The 25,533-nt window shown below is 44.3% G+C and overlaps 1 protein-coding gene across 4 annotated transcripts in view; it reads right to left on the minus strand.

Annotated features, from left to right (window-relative positions):
* Positions 1-25,533, minus strand: part of nrp2a (neuropilin 2a) — a 63,062-nt gene that overhangs the window by 14,944 nt on the left and 22,585 nt on the right. For 3 of the 4 annotated variants that reach the window (XM_055059565.1, XM_055059562.1, XM_055059566.1), the window contains exons 4-13: positions 20,659-20,889; positions 18,936-19,091; positions 18,193-18,362; positions 17,227-17,382; positions 9,962-10,106; positions 8,384-8,559; positions 7,987-8,166; positions 7,775-7,919; positions 1,914-1,994; positions 1,679-1,783 (exon numbers count right to left, since the gene is read on the minus strand). In XM_055059565.1, coding sequence (XP_054915540.1) covers positions 1,679-1,783; positions 1,914-1,994; positions 7,775-7,919; positions 7,987-8,166; positions 8,384-8,559; positions 9,962-10,106; positions 17,227-17,382; positions 18,193-18,362; positions 18,936-19,091; positions 20,659-20,889 — 1,545 coding nt within the window. The remainder of the gene's footprint in view (positions 1-1,678; positions 1,784-1,913; positions 1,995-7,774; positions 7,920-7,986; positions 8,167-8,383; positions 8,560-9,961; positions 10,107-17,226; positions 17,383-18,192; positions 18,363-18,935; positions 19,092-20,658; positions 20,890-25,533) is intronic. The other variant, XM_055059564.1, reaches the window with a different exon arrangement.

The raw sequence follows: 25,533 nt of genomic DNA on the forward strand, positions 1-25,533 counted from the left end.
CTTGTCATATTTACATGTCTCTAAAAAAGAATAGCGGCTGTGGGAATCTCCTGGATGCTTCACAGGAGATTCTATAAATATTAATTTGAAAATTGAGCATACAAGGTCAAAATAGTTATTCAGCTGAGGTGAGGTGCTTCAGAAGGTAAAAAAAAAAAAAAATATATATATACAGTGCTTTATTCTTCCTGATCCCAGAGAGAATCCTCTTCTGTAGCTTTGAGTATCATGCTAAAAGCCAGACATTTGATGACTGCTTCTGCATAAGGAAGAACGCCACTTCTGCAGGGAATGACTAAATAGTGTCATGAAAGGTGGGGCTCACGTAACAGTTGGAAATGATTGCTCTTCTTTGGACTTTAATTACAGCTGCTGGGTCCTAACCTCTTCCTGCGGAGCTTTTTGACACCGTAAGCCTGTTTGTCACATAGGAGGATGTATGTACATGCCTGACACATCCGCGGCGTCTGTTTCCCTCCGATTCCCCCGCTTCATTTTCATTTCAACACCCTTGGCGAGCAGCACGGCTGGCAGACAATGCTGCCACTAAATTAGACTGGTTTCAATTTAAGAAAATTATTTTAATCAAATTGAAAAAGTGACTCAATGAAGACGCAGTGGGAGAATGACTCCATTTAATTGTGGAAAGCAGCATCTTGTCTGGACCCGCCGAAGTTGATAAACTTAATGCGTTTGTGCTTGTGCCATTTTCTCCACAGAAATAAAATCCTCCCTGCAGCTGCATGCATAAAGGCTCTGAGCTGATGTAGAAAATCATCAAACACTGAAATGCATTTTAGGGATGCCATGTTTTCGAAATTCATTCAGCCCTCGAGTCTCTGCAGGCGAAATCTGAGTCATTTAGCCAACCAGTCAGAGAGTCCAGAGGGGGTGAATTACAAGATGGAACATAAAACAGTGGGTGTTATGCTTTTTTTCATTTTTTATTTTTATTAACTATGCATTCAGTTAGATAGCCTAATAAATATGGAGGGTGAAATAACACTAACTGTAGCCATTTACACTATAACTGGAAATTAGATAAGAAAAAACGTCTTCGGGTTGTCATTATCAGTATGACACATTATTATCATAATGACAGTTTTAATTGTCGTAAGGCTTCAAAGATAACATAAATATGTGCTATAAACACATGTAAGTAAGAGTTTATTTTGTGGATGTGAAACTTAATAAGTTAAAGGAGCTTTTGAGATTCTAAATCGTACATTTTAAAAGAACAACTTGAAACGCTGAACTTTAGGAAAGTCAGGAGCAGATTAGTTTTGGTCGATGTGCCATTTGAGACGTTTTAATGCAAATTGCATATATATATGTAGACATGTTAAGGTAACTGTTTAATTCTTTCTAATTACACGGTGGCAATGTTATAATCTCACGCCTGCACTTACAAGTTGCTCTCTTCATTTTTCTCACCATCCAGCTGGATGGTATTATTTCAAAATAGCCAAATAAATGAGCATTTAGAGTTAATCTGAAAAAATGTATTTCAGGAAGTCTAAGCGCATTAAATGTTGTCAAAAACAGATAATGTGTTAAACGAAAGATTAGATCTGCCACTGGAACATTTTTGTTTTCCACGCTTTTCCACATGAAGTATTATCAGACTCATTCATTGACAAAATTGCATCCTTTTGTTAACGTGGGGGGCGTCACTCACATTGTTTACGCCTCGACCAGAGCAGTGAGGCGCCAGGGTCCTGTGTCCATCCGCACAGGTCGTGGTCAAAGTCGCACATGCCAAGAGATGAAGGAGGGGTGGCTGCTGTTAAAACAGTGAGAAGAGAAGGAAAAAAAAATGTAAGAACAGAGTAGGTTGGATGTGAAATGACCTTTATTACTGTTGAATCAAGCCTCCTTAAACGACGAATGATCCAAGGTGAGATACTTTTTACCTGTAGTCATGTTGGGGACTGTGGTGGCTTCTGGGGTGGGAGTCGTAGTTGTAGTTGTGGTCGTGGTTGGAGTGCTGATTTCTGCAGAAAAAAACACAAATAATAACTTAGTTAGGTGCAGAAATGATCAAAAAATTTTTCTAATCTGATAAGTCAACTACTAAAAGCAATGCAACGCAATAATACCATTGCTATGAGCTTGCATGGTGACACAAAGACCAATTTATTGCATGAACTCTTCAAAATGGTAAAGATAAGAGAACATACAGATGAACTTTGAGGCAGTCACCAAAACGTGCCCATGTTTACAATCAGAGCAGTAACTAAACAGTTTAAAACACTGTTTAAGTTTAAAATAAATATCTGCTTTAAAGCAGCTCTAAACCGTAATTTTAGCAAATACTTTAAACTGCTCCTGCTTTTGTCTCCTGCCAGATGCAAAAAAGGACAGAAAGCCTCTCAAACACCCAAGAGGGCCTCTGTCATGTTTTGTCTACGGGCTTAGATGTCGGTATCTGTCTAAGACGCATACTGGCCAAAAAACGCGCACACACACACCCACACACCCCACACACACACCCACACACACACCCACACACACACACATGTCTGACGCTAAAGCTGATGGATGGATGTGTCTAACTAACTCCCCTCGACCTTGGATGGGATGATCACACTCTGAGACCAATCTCTGGCTGTCAGCATGGCTCCAGCACACACATATATAAACAGATGCTCAAACCACCACTCTGTTGTCTTCAGATGTGCGTATGCGTGTGTGCATGTGTGTTTTATTTTCATAACTTCCATGCATTTGGACAAAAATGGAGAAATGTAAAACTCCTGTCACGCCGTTTCCTGCCTTGCCACGTATGCTGGCATATTGAGAAACATGTGGGTCAAGCAAATGAAGACCCACATCATGTCCTGTCATGGTTTTGAAGTGCGATGCTTCTTTTAAAGATTTTCATGCATTAGACGCGTATATAACAGTAAAAATATGTAATATGGAGACCACATCTCTTGATGCCTCATGCTCACCCATGTGTTGCTTTCTATTTGTTTGTGTTATGAATAGTGAGTGAATATTGGAATCAAAGGTGTTTTGCTGCTTGTTCTTTAAATTGTTGTGGAATGATTTTGGTTCATTCTTTTCTTTTTGCAGAATTGTATTTCATTTTCTCCCCTAACAGTGTCTTTTAGTTGAATCATGAAGGAAACTGAGTTTTGCAGTGATGAAATGTTCTTTGATGACCTCCTAGATGATTCATTAATGCACTTTTGAAGTAATCATAATTGGTTGGCAGAAGAAATTGTTTTTCACTGCATTTTACCTTGTGTTAAAGACGCTTTGAAGCATTGTCAGATAGTCAGATTTTCCAATGGCATCAAGTAAAAAAAAAAAAAAAGAAAGATTTTTAGCCGTCAAGTCATAAAAAAGGCACAGTTTGCGCATTAAGAAAAACAGATATGTACGCAAACGCACATGTGGAGCAGGCTGCAGCTGGAATGTGAAGTGGGAGTGTTATTAGGAGCAGATGGGTCAACCTTGGTGCTAAACAGAAGTTTGGGTCAGGTCTCAAACAAAGCTTCACATTTATCATGTGAGCAAATTGCATAAGAGCTTTTCTCCTCCAATATCTGCAGAACAAAACGATTACAGATATATTCACAATGTTTTTAAGCATCGCTTTGGCAAAAGCAGAAACATCTTTTGACTATACAAAGCGGATTATCCAGCATATCACATTTCATACTCCTTTGTCAGCTTTCCCGGCTTTGTCTCACTTAAGACGACCCAAACAACTCCGAGGTCTGGACGCCCAATGAGCTCATGTGAGACGCTTTCATCGGGAAAACCGGCGCACAGAACATCGTGAGGGGAAGCGAGGTCGTGAAAATTTACAGCTCCGAATGCCTGTTAGTGCCGCTACTCCAGAGTCCTGCTGGGAATTTTTCATCTCTCCTTGTGACTACCGTTTAAAGGCTGCGGAAAGCAAACACAATGTGATAGACAACTGATCGGCTTGGAAAATGAGTGGAACGCCGCCCCAGCTGGAGAAATGGCACACATGAAAGGAGTTAGCCACAGCTGGCGACGGCTTCTGACATTAACCCAGCGTTAATGTCATGTCCTTTATGCCAGTCATTTTCCACCTAATGAGATGCTTATCACTGCCGGGAAGGTAAAGGCAAGGAAAAGCAGCACCTCTTCCCAAAAAGCATCTCTCCGTTGCCTTTCTGCCTTTTTATTCCACTTTGACCTTTGAGTTCGATCTCAGGACAAGGTGTTAAAATAAACCACCTATGTTACCTGTGTGCACAGCTGAATGCAAACACACACACACACACACATGGACTTTTGGTCGAGTCCATTAAGATTCCCAAGAACTTGGTGCTTTCAAAGGTCAGGCCCTGTCACGGTGTAAATGGGCTGACCTTTCCAGGCTGTGACAGGAGCGGCGAGGCCAACGCGACTGACTTGTGCATTCGTGCGCACCTAGAAAGACCGAATGTGTGATAACGTATGCGACCTGCCTCCCTTGCCTCGAGCACTGTGCTCAATGTGTCCAAGTGCGGCACGGTGGAGAGGCCTAATAATGCGGGAAAAGTCCCTCTGCGGCAGAGCGCCGGATGACATAACGTGTCTGCAGCTGCAGGTGGTGATGCAAGTCATCATCATGCTGCAGGACGAGGCTCCGAACTCTTGGGAGCAGCTGACACATATAGCGCAAAGTCATGCAAGCAAGCGTGCTGAGATTTCTCTCCGTTTTTACACCTGAACCTTTTCTTTCTCACTCACTCATAGGGAGGTGGCGCGGTCCAGCAATGATAGACATAGCTCACTCCCAAAGAATCTGACTCAGCAATATGTCAGAGACAGGAGGAAGGGGGGGGGAAGAAAAAAAATTCCCAATTATGTAGAAAGCTTTTCTGTAAATCTCTCCCTGGCACTCCCAGGCGCAGTCACACGCTGATAAATGGACACACATTCCTGTCCCAGAGGAACGAAATGGGAAAAAGAAGTAGGGGTGAGCCTTAGTGGTTTATCCCCGCACGTTTTAGTACAGTTCATTCTTGTGTTTCTGTCACTTCAGAAGCACATCCTACTACTAAACCACTTATTCTCAGAAGGTTAAGTCCCTCGTTTTGAGAAAAAAAAAAGTTCTCAAAAAGAATTTACTGGCAGGAAGTAAAAAGGGTCAGGTTAATTTTTAGTAAGTGAATATAGAATCAAAATTCTCTCACATGAACATGTCTATTTGATGGAAACAAGGAATGATGGACCCTCAAACCTCAGAGAAAGCAGAAAATCAGTTTTGCCAATGAATAATTTGGATCGATTCATGTCGACAACAAACCTCTCATTCCTTGCTTCTTATTGGTCAGCAGGTCAAAATGGAGCATATTGAGCACATCTTCCGCCTTGCATGATATCTAGTCACCATGAAAATCCCGATTTGCTGATTATGTTGTGTGAAACCACTTGGAAGTCAAGAAATCCAAATTGTTTCCTGCTTGCATTTTTTTTCTCCAAATAGTTTCACCAAATTGACATAAAGCCATATTTTCCTATTTTCTTAAAAGCTTTCGGGTTTCCTTGTGTGTCTTTAAGTCTTTCTTCTTCTGATGTCAAAGAGGCAGACCTGAAGCTTGTGCTTTTAGTTTTATTGCTTTTTCTGAAATGTTTTGGGCCTCCTCACATAAACGCTAATTAAAGGAAACATTCCAAGCTCCTTGCTGTATTTACTGGGATTTTAACAACAAACAGAAGCACGAATCGAGGTACCGGAGGTTTTAATTATAGGTGTGCACATGAACGTGTGAGGTCTCCTCCTCTGGATAAAGCACCGAGATTATCAACCTACATTCTTTACAGATCCGCAAGGATTCCATTCCTGACGGTATAAATATTTAATTTAAGGAGTATGCAAACAAACAACGACAAAAAAAAAAAAAGCTACTGGTATAGCAGAAGCACTGCGTATGATGCAGCAGTGCGGAAATATGGAAAAAAAAAAAAAAAGATGAGCAACAGGAGAGTGAGGGGAAGGAGAGGGAAACAGGCGAGGCATGGTAACCAGAAGAGAACAAAAACATTTACAGACCCACGCACCGGGCCCCGGGCTGGGAAAGGAAAGAACTGAAACCATGTGCAGAGACGCAGGAGAGGCAGCTCATCCTGCCTGACTGATGGTAGCTGCTGATATGCTAAAACATGCATGAAGGGGGAAATATGTTTGTCTCATCAGCCTGAATCACATCAATAAGTAGAGTGAAGACATCACTGAGCGGCCTGAGCGGAATGATTCACAGGACGTCAGCAGCGGCCCGATATCCCAGCTGAGTTGGTGGTGGTGTGTGAACAATGTGCGACTGTAAGCCACATTTTGCCAGCGCCTTCATCGTGAATTTAAACCTTTGTGTCAAAGTGCTCATTTCATTTTGCTTCCATCTTTCTGGATCTTGTTTGTTGACTTAATGCGCTCAGGCCCGGTCGTTTTCTTCACTCGTCAGTCAGCAGTTAATGTAAAACATATTGCTTCCTGTGTTTCGTAAGACTTCAGGAGGTCGAGGGAGGTACAGTGCCTTACAGGATTCATCATGGTCACAACCATAAACCTTAATGTAGTGTAACAGGATTTTATGAGATAAACCAACTCAAAATAGCCATAATTGTAAATTAGAGAAAGTATCAGACATGGATGGGACCCTGGAAAACACGGAGAACATCTGAGAAAATCCTGGAATCACGTATCAAATTATGTCTTTAGCAGTTCGACCAATCAGCATGCTTGAAATATTGTTTTATGGTTGCTGTCCGATCAGTGACGACCCGTTAACATCCTTACAGTTTGCTTACAAAAGTTTGGGGTTTTTACAGTTTACATCGTCTGCTTTCGATTTTTTCCATTGAATAGCCTTAAAATAGATTGATAATGTCAAACTGTGCAGTTTTTCACAGAAGTTGCTGCCATGCTGGCCATGGATATGCAGAGTTCAGGACAACAAACCTTATTAATTTCCCCAAAACAAACTGTAAAGTTTCATTTTGACCACATCTAACCAGAGCACATACTTTCACACGTCTGCTGCAGCCGTCACGTAAAATACAGATGAAACACATAGAAGGTTGTGATAATGTGTGAAAAAAATTCAAGCCACAGCAGAATTAGCGCAGAAGTTTTTGGAGAAAACTAATCCCACATCCTTGCGTGGTGATAAATCTTCACTGCCCAAACAGATAAAGGAAATGAAAAGCTACAAACAGACCGAATGATGAAAAGCATCTTCAATTCCAATCAACACATATGGACCCGGTTCTTGTTCGGCGGGTTGTTTGGTAAATATGTGTCCAGCCCTTTGCGTGTCGAGCTACACGGCCGCCCTGTTCAGGCGCAGCAGAGGGAGTGGTAAACAGTAACAGACCGTGTGTGTGTGTGTGTGTGTGTGTGTGTGCGTATATCAGTGAGAGTGTGTTTGTCTCTGAAGGAGCACAAAGATCACATCTGGCCAACAGACCGTGCTGGAAAGTGAACAAACCGGCGCTCTCACTTGCTGGAGATGCATTCCTGTAAACTAAACCTTGTACAGATCCCTGCTAAGTATTGGGCTTGGAGAGCAAGTCAACTCTCCTTCAGGTGAAACGATAAAAATAAAAAAAATAAATAAAAAAGAATCTGAATAGTGCCTCTCCTCACCTCAGGCAGCCTCTAATGACTCTCATGCATATCTAATGTGAGCCACCTTCCTCCAGGTCCATGCGGTCCTGCCTGGATCATTTCAATTCAGCAAATAATTCGCGACTGAATCCTGCAGGCAGGAAATGATGGGGGGATAAAAGCAGAAAGACATCCTACCTGGAAGGTCGCATCCAATGATCTCCACTCGCATCCCAATCCCTCCTGGGGACCACCGCTCTGGATACAGCCTGATGTACTGCGCCACCGTCTCCTCAAAATGACGCAGCTCCGGAGTGTCGTATTGCGTGTTGCCCTCAAATAACTGCACAAAATATTATCACTGAGCAAATGGGCACCTCAGAGGAGGATCTTTCATTAGCTTCACCCACCCTAGGTTGGCTGGTCTTTACATCCATGATGAAGTTCCAGTCTTTTCCATTCAGGCTGTGTGCGACTTTGTATTTCCTGACAAACGCGCGGTTGTCTGTGGCAGGTCCACTTCCTGGGTCTCCTCCCCGCGCTCCCTGGGTAATGACTCCCCGGACGGTCTTGGGAACACCAAGGTCCACCTGGAATGAGATTTAGACAACATTCATAGAAAACAGCCCAGGCTTAGGATACTTGGAGTTTCGGGTTACTTGTGTAAGGACTGTAGAGCAGCTTTACCCCTCATGTGGACAAAATAAATTGTGGCAAATGTATAATCAAGGGTTGTGAATATCTTTGCAAGGTATTTTTAAAAGTCCATCAGACCAAATGCACAGTAATTAGGACATAATCTCATACCTGGAGCCACTCCTCTCCAGCCAGAGACTGCGTAGGCGCAGGGAACCAACCCGAACGACTTGCCACAAGCCGAGCCGTGCTGGGATTCCACATCACGTCTCTGCTGGACGACACCGAGATCTGGGCATCAGGGAGCAGGCCGGACATCAAGCCCTGCAGGTCCGAGCACGGAGCGCCTGGAGGAAGAAGTGGAAGGAGGCAAGAGAGGAGTTAAAGCGTTGTTACGCATATTCCCACCAGGGAGCGGTTAAAGATTGCACTCCTGGCAGCTGAGCTTTAGGATTTCAGATCGGAGGAAATAGGAGAAGCAGCGATTCTGGCTGGACTCTAAGCGTGCAGTTGGACTCCCATTAGCGAGATAAAGGCTCATATTAACTCCACCGCTGCTTTGCATTCATGCAATTCACGTCTCACACTGATATTTAAGCATCTTTTAATGTCATTCACTGCACTGTTTTTGTCACTATACAGGAAATGAGACTGAGCTCTGCAAGTCACTGGCACGGGGAATATATGTGAGGAGGAAATGAAGGATTAGGAAAAGGTAAAGGCATAATACACAAAAATAGGAGGAAGAGTTGGGGGGGAAAAGCACAAGTGACTAGCAGAAAATGTCGAGATGAGACATCTGCAGAGAAAAACAGGAGGAACGCGGCGGCGCCGGATCGGCATGGAGAGCTTGAAGAAGAGGAACAAAGACACAGAGAGAAAGAGGGAACTGGTGGGAGGATGGGAGCATGGGGGAGATGTTAGTTGTGCTGACGGTTTAAGGGAACACAAATCAAACTTTCATGCTGTTATGTCACTGCAAACGCAAAGCCGCGTCAATAATAAATAAATGGCCCAGGACGAGCAGATATACGTGTGCACGTTCCTGAACGGCGCACCTTCCTTTGAGGTCACCGCCCTATATTTAGAAGCCGCCTGTGTGCGGCAGGTTGCACCGATGCTGTAGGAGCTAATAGCTGTTTCAATAGCAGCTGTTGAGGCTGAACTGAATCACGGTTTCTGATGTAAGAGTGAACAGGGAGCCATGAATGATTGAGCAGCACTCGTTTCCCGATCCGGAGGAGCTCACAGAGCGAAAAGGAAGCTTCAAAAAGAGTTTGGAAACCATGGGAGATTTTTCTTAAAGAGGGAGGGCAGGCTGGAGACAGAAAGCGAGCATGGAGAAGAAGTGGAGGGGCATCAGAAGATTAAAGCGACACATGGTGGTACCTCCAGACGGAACAACAGAGTACGCTTTCTTTCATTAGCCTAAGGCTCGGTATACTCAGAAGACAGCGCTGGGAATATGCATGAGTCTAAATGTACACGTTAGATCCTATTTCTTTTTTTACTCTTTTTGAATAAACTTTGCATGATGTACCAGACAGTTGTTCTTACTGGAAAAGCATTAAGCAGTGGCAGGCAGAAAAAGGTCTGAATATCAGGTTTTTGCACAAAATTATGAAAATAGGGCTATTATTACTATTACCACTGCTACCATTAAAAATGATCACTATCATATACAGTTTGCAACGCTTCATCATGTAATGCCATTTAGTCTAATGAAGGAAGATCTGTCAGGTGGTTGACCTGTGATCTGGCATCCATGGAGCTCAAATCTCAGCGCGATTCCATTCTTCCAAGCTTGAGGCCGGATCCGGACGAAGCGAGCCAAAACCGGCTGTGGGATGCGGTTCAGGACCACTTCGGTCGGGTCTGTGTTGGCGTGGAAGATCTGTGGAAGAAAAGCAAGGACAAAACATGCTGTCAAGAGGGGAGACGGCAGACACACACACGCACATCTCTTGCTTCGACACCCTCCCGCTGTGCGCAGTTTCGCTCGGCTTCACACGCACAGTGGCAGGCCGGACAAAGCGGAGACAACCCAAACACGGATCCGGTGTCAGCATCCCAGCTGTCGATGTGTTCCCAGGTCAGGGGTTCAGTGCCGGGAGGCTGGGAAAGCCCACTCACTATATATATTTTTTTCCCTCTCTTTTTCACCTCCATGCTTAAACGCATGCAGACGCTGCCAACTCAACACGCTGGTGGGCACAGGAAACCCACGGGAGACGTGACCTGACACGACCGAACGCAGGAAGTCTCTCCGGGTGGGCAGGATGTCAGTGAAATCCACTTCCTGAGACGTCCACCTAAAATCATCAACGCTCAGCGTTCTCTCCTTGAACACTCCCTTCCGTCCTGCAGCCAGTTCAGAGGGACCATGTAACCACAGTCACTGGGTTTCTTCCTGCTTTGGGTGGAAAAGTGACCTGGGATTGACTGTGGTGTTGGAAATCAGAATTCCCAGCTCATATTTGTGAATAACTTCCCTTTCCTCCCCCCCCACTTCCTCTTCCAAATCCTCTCCCCACTTCTTTGTCATCTCATTCATTTTTCGAACCTTTTCCTCCCAGACTGCACAGTTGATGTCTGTTCACACCTCCTCCTTCCTCACCGTTGCCTTTTGTTGGCAGCTACTAACCGAAACCACACAGGAAAACCACAGGAACCCACACACATCCACCCTACACACTTAGATAAGCAGAGGAAGAGCCTTTTAACCGACTGAGTGACTGTTAAGTGTCATTCGCTCTCTATCTGTCGGTGGCTGACCGTGGCGGCTGTTAATATAGCATCAAAACACACTGCGCCGCAGCCTCGACGCACAATGAGAAAGAGATGAGAGAGACAACAGTTACAAGCAGCTGAATTAAAGATTAAAGGCATCATCCTTTATAAAAAAAAAAAAGCTTCCTACACGATTTTTCTTTCACTTTAATCTGAGAACAACACGATCAAACGCAAACAGTCTCCCGCAGTTTGAAAACTCAAAGTAAATGCACTATGTTAGCAAAAGTATTCTCCCATTTTCACAAATAAAGTTGAGTAATATCCGATTCTCAACTCCTGGGATGTCAGCCCACCCTATTGCAATGTTAACTTTTTTTTTTTTAAAGAAAAATCTTTACCAAAGGCATATTTATGAGCATTCTTCCAGACGTTCAAATCCAAGGTCAGACACTGACGTTGGATGATAATTCATGGCCCCTTATTCATAGCTTATAGGTATTCTAGGAGGTTGAAGTCGGACTGATCAAGTTATTCACCTTTATGTTGGAACAGGACGGTGCATCCAGAAAACTAGTTTTCACAAATATCAGGGATCTTTTGAGGGTTTTCATAAATATTAGATTTTATACATCTGGGGCCATAAAAGTGATTGAAACACCCAAATTCAATATTTTGGATGGGTGAACAAATATGTTTAAATATATTTTTTTTCTTGTGTAAACGGAGCTTTCTTATAATTTCTACTGAAAAAAATTCACTGCAGGACAAGTGACCCATAGTGATGAGAGTATATTTAATCTTGAACATTTTATCACATTAACACAGCAAACGTAAACAACTGCTGACCAGCTTTACAAACATTATGGTCCTTTTAGCAGCATAAATGAGAATATAATATTTCACCTAAAATCCTTATGAAGTATAATAAAGATTTTGGTCGTATCATGACTAAAGATTTGAGCAAAATTCCCTCACTTTCGAAACAAAACCTATGTCAGAAATTTTATACTAACAAACTGTCTGAATGTTGCCCCTTCAAAATCCTACTCAAAGGGGTTTTATTTGATTTTGGGCATGGCCTGATTTAATCAAGTGCAGCTGACACTGGTAATACAAAGCAGTGTGAGTGTTTGAACAGATAACAGGGCTATCGCCGCTGAATCTGCTGCTGGATGGAGGGATAGGCAGCTGCTGTGTTTACCTAAGAGGCACAAGAGCCGATGCGGGCTCTTATGGGGGGTTATGTAAACTCCTACGCACGCTCACAAAGAGACAGGAGTGTGACGAAAGATCAGCTGTCCACCGTCTCTCCCACTCTCGGATAACCCGAAACAAAGGCAGACAGGATGAGAAAACAGAGGTTCGAATGCCCGCAGAAGAAAAGTCGAAACCAGATGAAGTGGGTAGAAAAAAACCCAAAAAAGAGAGAAAAGGTTGAATGGAGGGCAGGGTGTAGAAGTTGGAAGGAGATGAGTGGAGGAATGTGGGACAGGACGCAGGGAGCAGTGCTGACGAGCAACAACAAACAGATTCATCACTGAAACAGGAAATGTCCTTTTCAAGTATTTATCTCATGATAAGGAGCTACAACCCAAATTCGGAGGAATTTCCTCAATTCTGAAGTGATTTACTGGAAAACCAGCTAAAATCAAGTACCGGAGAGCCAAATCAGATGATTGGAATCATGATAGTTAAAAACAGGCATAGCCTCTCCAATAAGCCTGTTCTTTACAGTGCAGCTGGCTGCTTTATCCTTTGTTTGTGTCTTTGGAATAAAGCTGGGAATGTGTCCAAAAACTCTGTTATTCACAGAGAGAACAGGTTGTTCCATAAAAACCCGCTCGAAAAAGGCTCATCTTTTTTTCCAAATGTAAACTAGAGTCACATTTCTTTTACTTCTCTTTTTTGGTATTTTGTAACGCTTTAAATCAAGCACACTTAATAAGACGACAAGGATTCCCTGCATCCTTATTGCATACATTTATCAAGTCACTTCTCACGACGGATGTGGAAGCTTTTAGGGTCAGAGGTCACAACTGACAACTGTGTGGGGCGTCTGCAGAGAGGAGTGGGAGAAAATTCTTCTACATAATCTCCAAATCTCCTGTGTCCAATCCACTTCCTGCCCTCCATTGTCGAGACACCTGAGAGGTCGCTCGTTGGACTCTGCTTTAAGGTTAAAGGTTAATGGCGCGAGGAAGCAGATGGTTGCTCATTGACCAGCCCCGTTGATAGGCAGGGTTACTTTTTGACTGAGTAGGAATGAAATGCCGCTGGTGGTAAAACAGGAGTAGGTGCAGCATCATCCATCTGTTTGTGTGTGTAGTGGTGAGGAGGAGGGGAGGCGGGACGGTAATCTGCCAGACAACAACGCCGCGTCTCCAGGTTCTCCGCCCCTCACGTGACCTGCCACCGAGGTGGGCTGAATAATTGATGTTGTCGTGTTGCGTCTCATTGCGTAGGGGGTCATGAAATTATAACGAAGAACCTCTCCCCCCCCCCCCCCCCATTACACACACAGCGGTGGCGATAGCAGTAAGTGGGGGGTCAGACTTGTTTGTGCATCAGGAGTGTTTAAGTATTGATGACCCCTTCTGAGAAGGAGGTCACTAAGAAAGGAGTGTCCATTTCCCAGAATCAACCTTCTAGTGCAGAAGAAAGCAGATGTTTTACTTTTTAAAATAAGGGGTAGTTGGATTGCGTCTTGATTTAGTCATTTCGTTTTCTGCACATCATTGTGTTTTCCTTCAAGCTGACAACACCAGTGGGAGATATGAAAAGCTCAGCACAAGACATTAGTCTTTCAATGTTTTTTTGTTTTTTTTCTACTCCTACAGTATTTTATTCCCATGATTTCACATCCTGTCTTTCTGATTCTCCTCTCGGTTCTTCATAAAGATGTCGACTACATCAAACCAGTTCTGGCTGAAACTGGATTCTATGTGATAGAGCAACAAAAAGTTGAGGAAGTTCTAGGAAAGTTTAGTCAAAACAGATCTACAAAGAGGGGCATGCATTTAATTTTGATCAGAAACATTCCAGCATAGCTCTGGCTGTTTGGTTAGGATTTGATCAATCTCGAGTCTTTTCTAGCGTCCCCACAGCATGATCCCACTGCTGCCATGTTTGCCATGACGTGTTCAGGTCTTCTAAACCGCCTATCATTTTGCATGTAGGCCGAAAACTGAGAGGACTTGCATTTTGAGTGTGCATGAAGGTTTGACATCCATCTTTTTGGTCAAGCCTTGCTGCAGATGTTACCAACTGTCACTAACTCCACCTGCGTGCCAATGCAAATTTGATTATGATTGTTGTATTATGCATGAGCATGCAAACAAAGCCTGTGTGTTTGTTTGGTTCTGTGGGTTTGCAGCACACCAGGATTGGATGAGCAGGCTGAAATGCTGTGTGGGCTGTTTTCCCCCCCCCGTATTCTCCCCCCCATCCCCTTGCTCAGGGTTACTTGATGTGTGTGACAAATTTAGCACAACCTCACGACACTTTTCAGCAACACAAAGCTTGTTTAGCACCAGAGGCTGCTGGGACCTTCCCTCACAGACGCTGACAGATGACAGTGTGTGTTTTTCATGTTAATTAGTGCGGGCATGCTCGTGTGTCTGTGTCGGAACGCGAGGAAGAGAGAGAGAGAGATGGAAAAAAAACCCAAAGATGACTGCACGCTCGTGCCTTACTGTACGCGCGAGTTGGTGAGAAATGCAACTCCCGAGCGAGTTAGCATCTCATCAAGTAATGAGGTGCATATGTGAGCCGCGCGACTTTGATTTAACGAGTCACATGCACGTTAAACTGAGATTGGGTTGGCATGCAGAAAATTGGTGAAAAGGAACGACAAAAAAACACAAAAGCTTTTTGTGGGTGTGACTCTAGAGGCGGTATCCTTGTTCTCTTACTGTAGTTTTCATAACTTCCTGTGCTGATAATAAAAAGGCTCCCTTTTCCCTGACAAACACAGGAGAGTGAAGATTGAAAAGCCTTTCCTATTATTAATAGTAATCTCTTATGTGATGTGCAGATATGGCGCACGTGCAATTCATAAGCCGCTGTAACATTAAGCTCACTGGTAAATGACAATTAGAAGAACCAAATCCCAGTCATTACGAGACCCCCCGATGAGAACTGAGCTTCAACCACTTAAGGCTCTTTGGGGGGACTTAGGACTGGCTAACAGGGGGGCTTGACCAGCACGACGGGTGGATTAGTGGTCACGGAAGATTCAGCCGGGGTCCATGGGGAACGGCGAAGCCCCTGACCAACAAGGAGCAGAGAGTACGCTCCGGTTTTAATATTAAACTGTAAATCCGGGCTCCAAATTATGGCAAAAAATCCCTTTTGAGTTTGATTTGTTGAATATATCCATTTATTAAAATGTTGGTCTCTTCCAAGAAGTCTTTTTTTAAAACATGCTAAAGGAACGTTAATTAAATCAATAAATCGTTTAAACAGGAGCTGTCTGACTACCTGAAGTACAGAAAACACAAAAACATCATGCGGACATGAAGGGGCAGGACATTTACCAGAAACCACAGCAGCAAGTTCACCTCCGAAAGGGAAAAAAAAATTCAAAAAAATGAAGATGAGTGGCTTAGTCAAAGCCTGATTCTAATTAATCCTGAATGACTTTGAACAGGCCTCGCTGTTTCAGGTCCGCTGTACTCAGGCATAGATTCTGAATAAACGCTTGTGATTTGAAATCCTAATGTGACCAATACTCTCATGTTCGAGGTCCATCTTTAAACTGTCGTCATTTCTTTGTTTGAATCAAAAACAGATGGTCTGGTTCACATTTTATGGAGGTTATGCAACGAGGACAGAAGAGCAGGACTTCCTGGTTTCAACTCGGAGGAAACACAGAATTTGTTTTGATCGCCGTCGAGTCACGCCTAATTTCCCTTTTAAAAACCGCACTTTAAAAATTTGCTAACTTCCATTGACCTCTTTGAGTCACGCCGCCCCTCTGTGGATTCAAAAAGCTGAAAACGATTTTCATAATGCCTGCAATATCCATCCCAAAAGCCTGCAAATGATGCATCTGTCTGAAGCCGTGTCTGAATGCATCTCAATATCTTTTTTTTTTCTTCCTTTTTCTCCAACAGATTAGAGGACTCACATTACCAAAACACAGACGGACCTGCAAGCACCATGTGTGTACATCTATATATATGCACTTGCACGCACATCTCCAGACAGGAAGATCAGCCAGAGGTTATTTAAATGGGAATGGGAGGGGGAGGTGTCTGTGGATTGAGTGGGCTTGTGCTTGTGGAAGGAATGGGGACATCTGGGGGCTCTAATAAATTACACAGATGTTGACTTTTAAGGCAAATCCACATTTTGCTCAATAATCTCTACATCAAATACCCCCCACTGGCACCACCCAAACCAATCACGGTCACGCACAGAAGAGGAGGGGGGCCCTGGTCCGTACGGGTTAGTCTGTGCGGATTAAATCACCCCACCTCTTCTCCCCACTCTGTTTTTCTGCTTAAAATCCACAGAGACATTAAGCTTGGAATGAGGGGAAAGAGTTGGAATCCCCCAAGAGACAGGTGGTCGCACAGCAGCCGCCACTGTATGCAGAACATCACATGCAAAACAACAACAAAAAAAAGAAATATAAGGCCCCGTCAAAGCACCAAACAACACCAACATCACATAAATTGTCCCAGTCCACACCTGGGACGACTCCAACGGTTTCACAACCCCAGGTGTCTGTTTATGCGTGAGCATTACCCTGAGAGAGAGATCACAAATCTAAAATGGAGATAAGAGCACACAGAGGATTTCATTGTTCATGTTTTACTTGTCTTTCGCTTCTTTTTCTACCTCGTGACCGGGGTCACGGTCGAGGTCTACAAGCGGTCGCGGAAGCGGAGCGACACCATCAGGAATGCTGCATCATTTGATGCGACTCCTGGATGAACACAGCTGCCTTTGTTACAGGAATGAGCCGTGGCAGCGGAATAAATGTACTGTAAATAAAGAACCTATAGCTGCGAGCAGAGTCCGGTTTCCTCCAGCGTTTTGAAGGCCAACATACCAGAATCAAATTGCTATATTGCGAACTCAGCCTGAAATCAAATGATTTTGGTGGAAAAGTTTGGGGGTAAACATCTGACAATTTAATTCAACTTGACACACAAACAAAAAAAAAATCGCTTCATCTGAATTGAAGTAACAACTGTGATACTTTGAAACCTGATTATGCTTGCAGTCCAGTAAAGTTAATTTCCTAAATTTAAAAGTGCACAGCAAAGACTAACCCTGTGGTTCTTGCCGTGTCGGTAAACCATCCAGTCCTCTCCATTGGTGCTGATCTCCAGTTTGAAGGAAGTGACGTAATAAGCCTTCTGGGTCTCTTTGGATATGGCCCCCTGTGTTGCTATCCCAGTCAACACCTTTAGGAAGTGGAGGTCAACCTGAAATAAAAAAGAAACTTTATCGGAACAATGTTCAAATTATTGGGTTGGGGACAAAAAAGCAAAACCGCAGAAATGAGACTGGCACCGTTAAGCTGGATGCCACGCTATGATTCTAAGCGGAAGATGCAGATAAGCAAACCCAAAGACGATTCTAAGGTGCAAAAGCATAAACAAAACATAATTTCCTTTTTTTCTGAGAAAAAGAAGATATGGATATCCTATGAAAGAGAACGTCTCTTTTAGTTATTAAAACGAACCTATTTAGAAGAAAGCATGACTGACATAGATACCGGAGACGCTCCTGCCGCTGTGTGCATGTCGCACAGACAGCAGGAATTAGTGGCAGACTGTGCCCCACCGCTGGGGAAACTGAGGAGAGCATGTATGTGCATTGTCATGTGTGTAAGGTGAAGGAGGCGGGAGGTAAAGATCAATGGCTCGGTGTTCGGATGCGTTCCAGGAGAGCAGCGTCATCAATCACAGCCGTCTCGCTGCTCTCCCCGGCTCATGCAAACGCGAGCGTGTTCCAGACAGAAAAGATTGAAAGTGCAGGAGAACTTCCTTATCATCGGTTTACAGTTCCTCCATTTCCCGTGTGTGTGTGTGTGTGTGTGTGTGTGTACAAGGATGTGTGTCCCCTGCAGTATATGAGATACTGTTGTATATTCCATCTTTTCCTCGCCACAACAAATTTATTATCCTCAACAAAGTGATCTTTAAGGTCACTTCATGGCTGGAATTTTTATAGAAGCTGTGCTTGAGCTTTGATTACATTAGAAAAATACAATCAGGTCTGTGAATAAACACCTGTATGTACTCCTTGTTGCTGTCCTCTGAAGGCGTCCAGGCGTTGTCGTCGTTGTTGAGGCGGGCCTGCCGCGGCAACCAGCGGTTGTCGTAGAAGCTGGTTGAAGCCGTGATTTGGTCGTCGCTGATCTTCCCCGACTCCATGCCGAGCGCGTTGCTACAGTGGAATGCTAGTAAAGAGAACAGAGGAAAGGGGAGAGGATTAATCTATAAATGCAATAAAGGTGGAAGAAGATTTGATTTGTCAGCACTGGTGACAGAAACAGAAAGTAGTGTGTATGCTGCATCTGTTTTATTAGTTCAAAACCTTAAAAGATACTTAAAAAGCATTAATACATGCATTAGAAATGATCTCAGTGCTTTTTGCAGAAGCTAACATCTGCAGTTTTCCTCATCAGTGCAGCCAATCAATTTTGGCATCAAATGATCAGAGCACCTTGTTCCACTCGCTTCCTACAAGCCTTGTGTCTGACTGAGCTGAATTCTGTGGTTGCAGCGCGACAAGCAGCAGGTGAGCTGAGGTAAACTGGGGTTAATTTATGTTCTAAATGAAAACACTAGGAGTCTGCTTCTGAGAAAAGAGCAAAAATACTTCTGGAGGGAACTTGAAAAAGCACCGAACCTAAAATAGCATGAAAGCAGGCAAAGCTGAGAATATGGAGAAGGTGAGGAAATGGTAAGAAGAAGAGAAAAAATAAGCTTCAGAGAGAAATGTGATTCAGGAGACGTTATCCTGCACTCACAGTCGGCGACTTCTTTGTGGGTGATGTTGTAGCGTGCGGAGAAGCCGTCTTTGGCTACGGCCATGTCTGTGTGGAAGGACAGGGACAGCAGGCCGGAGGACGACTGGATCTCCGGGGGGATCTTTGTCCCGCAGTACCGACCAATCAGAGGAGACGCTGGAGGAAAATCAAACAGATTAAAAATCTTTACTTGTTTTCTGTGTTTTGGTTTTTTTTTTTTACTTTAAAGCTGTCCAGTAGAAATTCTACTGCAGTAAGTGTTGACTAATGAGTCACAGCATGCCACCTCTTCCTCCCATCATTCCCAACTCTCCCTTTACTTTCCTGTCCATCCCTCCATCTGCCATGTGTGGCTCGGCCAGATCCCAGCAGGGGGAACTGGAATCCCTGCCTTCATGCAAGCTGCACTGGGATCAGCCGCAGATGAGCACCACAGACCCTCACGCACAAACACAGAGAGATTAAAATAGTCTCAAGACAGCCCCTCGCAACCCCTCCTGAGCCAGACGCTAAATTCTTTCACCCTTCCGTCTCGTCTCCCACCCCGAGGACTCGGCTCCCTGGAACTGGGTTACGCTTTAATTTGCTCCTAATTCTCAACTTTGAATGCTATAAATTGTTTTCAGCTATCAAAGCCCTTAAATTGGAATTTTAAATCCACTCGGAACCCTTTTTTAGCGACTGAAAATAATACAATTAGAGCAAATCCTTTGGTCCCAGCGTTATGTTCTGCAGGGGAGGACAAAGAGGTGAGAAATGAATGCCACTTCTCGCCCAGCTTCCACGAGCGCCTGACATTTAACCTTACGGCGATCCCGGAAACACGTGTCTCACCACTTTAAAAAAAAAAAGAACTATTGTTTTTCATAATTATGAAATATTTGGGTCTAGTTTCTCGTGCAATAATCTTAGTACACTTGAAATAAGACAAAACTAACTTACATGTATGTGTTATACTGATAGATTATTTCAGTTATAGCAATACATTTGTCCAATGTTATGAGTGAAATGATCTAAAGGTGGAGCTAGCACTTATCAATATTCAAAAAGCATTAAATTAAAACTAACTCCTAGAATTTGATGAAAAGTTACTTGCAAGCAAGTTTTGTTTTATTTCAAGTGTACAAAGATATTTACACTAGAAAATAGAGCAAAATATTGGGCAAGAGTTTGTATTTTTTGCAGTGATTCAATATTTGGTCTATTTCAAAAGAATTAGTTATTGCTAACTCTAACATTCAGTGTTTTATTTGTTTTACTTTCCTGCGGTTTTCCGTATTAACACCCCTTGATTACATCCAGAAATGTTTTTCCCTGATCTCATTTTTTCCCCTGCTCTCATCTCCTCCTGTTGATACCCATCGCAGCTGTCACTCTGACTCGTCTGGGGAGGAAGGAAATGCCAGGTGATAAGGAGGGGGGGTGATGAAGAGCATTACTATGGAAAAAGGAAAAGGGCCATGGGACAGGCCTACTCCTCAGGGGCATGGAGGCACTTTGAGCTCCTTCTGTGAAATAGCGCTTCCTCTATGGGATGTAATGGAATGTAAGGAAAGGCAGCTCACATCAAAGAGAGCGATGGCAGCTCAGGAAATTGAAGGCCGGCATGCAAATTTACACACAGGGGCGACGGGGATTGCATGAGTCAGTGGATACGGCGTGTGAATGTTCAAAGTGTGCGCGCGTCCATTCATCTCTCCTCCTGGGGTTGCGTTCGGCTCACCTTGCGGAAGGCCGTCCCACACCTCCAGCCAGTCGTACTTGCAGTCGCCCTCGCCCACCATGAGGGGGTCATTCTCCAGGTCAAACGTGAGGAAGGTGAGGGTGATGTCCATGTGGGGCGGAGCCATGATCATGTAGGAGCACTCCAGATTGTGCGGGTATTTGTCCGGGAAGCCCGGGGACTCGATCATTCCGGACAGGCTGGTGAAGTTGCGGAAACAGAATTCCGACCCTAAGCAGATAAAGAGGATATAAGAAAATTTTAATAAATGAAAAATAATAAAAGGAGGAAGAAAACAGCCACATTAGGAGAGAATAGATGCGCAAGCAATCGATCATCACTAGCGTCTCAGAGAGTCGTTCGTCACTGACAGCCAGCTGGGATATACAGCAGCTGCAGTGGTGAGAAAATATGATACATATAAATGTATTGCATTATGAATACTGAAATCAAAAGATATGTTGAGTCATTGCACTGCAAAATCAACCCAGAAACGGTTCGACAGACACAAAATCAGCCTACTTCCATACGCCTGTCTATACATACAGGAACGCAGCCCTAAATGCAAGACATGCTGAAGATTTAGTCATGTTTTATGCCTTAGTTATGACCTGAAACAAGCACCCTCTAATGACACTCTTAAATGCAGGGCTAAAGAGCAGATCTGACCCCTGCGCTTCCTCACACAGTGAAAACAAATGAACCCTGAACTCTTCCCTCCTTGTAGTCCCTTTAGTCTCCTCCTGTATGCAGCTTTCCTTTTAAAAAGCGCACGCTCTTACGCCACAAAACTGGTGTAATGGTTCTAAGTGGGCCCTCTGCGGCTGCTCCTCATTAGCCATGCAGATTTATGCGCCCGGGGCGGCTCACCTTGAGCGGCAGCAGCTGTGTGACTCAGATCATCTACCCATCAGCCACTGCTTCCCGGCCCACTGGGGAGCCCGAGTCACGGCCGAGCGTTTATGGACCAGCACCTCAATGAGGGTCTCAGAGAGCAGCAAGCTGACAGAGAGCTTTGCACAAATGTCACACACACACACACACAACCTCATTCACAAACCGTTATTTTCTGTCTGCTGTCTTTCCTCCAGAGCATTTCTATCTTTACATCTCTGGCGATGAACAATTTGCTCTGGCTTGTTGAATGTCTTTATGTTCTTCTATTTTTATTCCTGCCAGAGGGTCAAGCATCCTAATGAGATAATGTTGCTTAGAGACAGGATTTTCATTTGATCCCATTTAATTGCAAGTCAGAAATCCCTGCACTAGTGGCCTTGCTAAACCAACTAATCGAATGCTTTGGAAAAAAAAAACCTTCCCAACTTTTTCACGGTGGACTTGCTGCAGCGGCAAACTTCAATGTAATTTATTGGGATTTTATATAACAGACCAACACAGTCACATCTGTATTCACAACCACTTACAATGATGTTCTATAATGAAATCTAGTAGTCTGTAAAAAGAGTCCAGATTTGTGAAGCTAATGTTAGTGAAGAAACAGAATCGGCAAGACCAAAGAACACAACATAAAGTTTAAGGATTATAAAACATGGGAAGAGAATGGCACATTAAAGTAAAACTGACATGTTATAACAAAAATAATTAAGGATTTTAAGACACCAAATACAGAAAGAAACCCTTTAGAGGCTACAAAGGACTAAACATAAAGCCAGAGCTACAGTAGAGAGGTTTAGAGCAAAGATGTATGGATTAGAATGGTTTAGTCAAAGTCCAGATTTTGGAGACTTAAATCAAAAATCCACTTGATTTAAGTCTCCATTGAATCTGACTGCCCTTAACTTTACTTAACTTTCACATCAAAAAAATGGTCCAACTGTATATACCACATAAAATACCAGGAAAACACGTTCAACTTTGAGGTTATAACATGAAACAATGTGAGGCGCCATCTACATTTTCCCATTATAGTGATTAAATAATAAATTATCAAGTTTTTGCTCATCTGCTGCTGAATTTACCAACATTTTTTCATTCTGCAACCGGTGTTGCAGTCAGCCCTGTTCTTGCGATTCTTTCCCATCGCTGACTGTGTTGGGAAGCAGAGTGGGAAGGTCAAGATGAAGCGGTATCTGGGGAATGTCAAACGTCGGAAAGCAGTTGTGCATCGCAGCAGCAGCAGCAGTAGCTCTGCGCTGTCTCAGAGAACTGCCAGTCTCCGTTTGATAACACGTTCAGGATTCATAAAAGCAGCGTTTAAAGAGCGCAGACACGTTGACTGGGCATTCCAGCGGCAGAGCATTCCTCCGAGGCACCGGTCCTTATTATCAGGCTGCCGTGTAAAAAAGCAGAGGGGTCGGCCGGCTGCTCCGGCCCTCCCCTGCCTGCGCTTGGTTAATGGTGGAGAACTGACCCCAATCAGCACGGAGACAGGAGGAAAAAAACGAAAAAAACAAACTCAGGAGACACGCAGTGTTTTCCTCCTCTTCTCATAACATCTTTTTCAGCCCATTGTGATGCAAATACCTTACATTTTTCACTTCTCGGCTCATATGTGAACGTATTGGCATTTTAGCGACGTCTTTGTCTGCCGATCGATGCGGCGTACACCGTGCACGTTGTGCAGAAGATGTTGACCCAAATGCATGAATCTCCTCCCACGTGTTAAGAGCTGCATTCAACCTTTTGTGTCATCTCTCCCACACTCACACACACACACACACACGCACACACGCACGCATGCACTGTGTTGCTTCAAACCATCACTGGGCTTCATACACACACCCTCGCAGAGAGAAATATGACAGTAATTTACAACAAGCTACAGGCGGCATCACCCAATCCCCTCACCTTTATGTTTAGTGTTGCATAAATCCTGCATGTAACTAAAGCACCTATTGTGAGGGAGAAAATTAACTATTAAGGATGCATGAGCAGCTGTTAGCATGTGCTATTAAGTGGTTACTGTAATGTGTGTGAGACTCACACACACTGCTTTAGATTCTTACTGGGTCACTGTGCAGCAAAAAAAAAAACAACCCTCAATCTGAGCACAGCTTGACTCGGCTGCACTCCGTCTTCAAACTGTGTCTGCAACCCTCAGCGTACTTGAACTATCCGCCTCCCATGCAGGCGTCTGGGTGCTTGCGCGTGTTTGTGTGAGCCAGTGTGGCGTAAGTGCCTTAGAACCTCTGCTTGCTCTTAAACCTTTGTGTTAGAGTATTAGAAATACTTTAAAACATGCAAATAAACAGTTCAGTTCCTTCTGCAAAAAGGAAAAATAAACATTTTTGATTCTGTCTACTCCAGTTAATGTGATCCTCCACCACAGACCCTTCCCAGTCAACACATCATCCCCTGACCTTTTGAATAGTTTGGCTACACTACTAGGTGATTACTTTTGTTGCTTTTATGCCTGTGGCTGCAGGTGTGTGTGTGTGTGTGTGTGTTAGACACAGTAACACACTACCTCAGATTCTTACTGGGTCACCATGAACGAAAAAAAAAAAACAAACCCCCTCAATCTGAGCACAGCTTGACTCCAGTGCGCCCGCCTGAGCTGGCAGCCTTACATGTCGTCGTCTGGGCGTGTATGCATGAGTAGCCCCACTTATTAGTTCGCAGCCAATGAACATGCTAAAAACAAGTTTCCCTGACATGTCTTGACCCATGGCTGAGCCAGACACGCACACACACACACACACACACGCCTGTCACTCGCAGGCCGCCAGTCGGTGCTTTGCGGCGCACCATGAGCTGCCATTTGGCAGGAGACGTCTCCTGGCAGTGAGCGGGAGGTCATGGTGTGAGTGTGTCAGTGTGGCGGAGAGAGGGGAGACGACGGAGGGCGGGTTGCTGGGTAGAAACCGCCTCGTCCGGCAGCAGCTCCACATGTTGTGTCGGGGTTATCCCCCGTCTCTCCTCCTCCTCTTCCTGCTGTCGTCTCTCATCTTCTCACTTTTCGCCCATATCCAGCTCCCTGTCTCGTCTGAGGAGCTCACCTCCGCCGCCGCACATAAAAACCGCCCCTACCTCACTGTCTGACAAACATCCACTGCTCAAACACAGGCACGCCTCTCATGCAGCACAACTTGGTTCAAGGTTTCATTGAAGGGATTCTCTCCAGAGCTGCGTGAGGAAGGGATGGGTGCGTGCAGAAATGTGTAACCCAAGAGGCGCTGTGCAAATGTGGTGGTGGTGGGGGGGTTGGAGGTGGTTAGAGTGGAAAATCCACAACAACAACAATGAAACATTGTGAACAAGAAACAGCTACAAAAAAAAAAAAAGATAAAAAAAGAAAAACAACGTTCCTGGCATGCCATGGTTTTGGCACTAATTTAGTCCTCAAACAGAGCAGCTTTTTTTTTTAGAGAAATTCCTCAAAGAGTATTCACACAAAATTAAAAACAACCCTTCTCAGCTTCCGTCTGTTTCCGTCTCTCACTTTCTGATCAGGTCTCTTGTTTCATTCTGCGTCAAGCTTTTCCCCATTACCGATCTGCCCCGTTTAATCACCTTTGCCAGTTAATTGCTTGAGTGTAATTTCAGCGCCAGGGTGACTTGGGCATTTCAGGAATAAACAACACCGCAATCAGGAATACGGTCACAGCCAGCACTGATGCAAAGGGGAAGGCGTCCAATCAACTAGATAGCATCAAAAATACACATGGAGTCAGTGTTTTGGCTGGAGCTCCAGTTGGTGGGGGGTCCTGCCTTAGGCTCCGCTCCCACTCCCACTCCCACTGTGACCCCACAGACGCCACGCTCGGCAGCGGTCACGGAGGAGACCCAACGCCCTTAGGTGCTCTCTCACCATCTTTACTCTGGATTGGCTGTGCTGTGATGCTCCCCATCCTGCTAGTGGCGGCTTTGGGGGGGGGACCAGGGAAAATGGGGGCTTGCTCTGCTAGTCTTCCC

Source organism: Poeciliopsis prolifica, unplaced genomic scaffold (assembly GCF_027474105.1).
Source record: "Poeciliopsis prolifica strain line A6 unplaced genomic scaffold, Auburn_PproV2 SCAFFOLD055, whole genome shotgun sequence".
In the NCBI taxonomy this organism is placed as follows: Eukaryota; Metazoa; Chordata; class Actinopteri; order Cyprinodontiformes; family Poeciliidae; genus Poeciliopsis; species Poeciliopsis prolifica.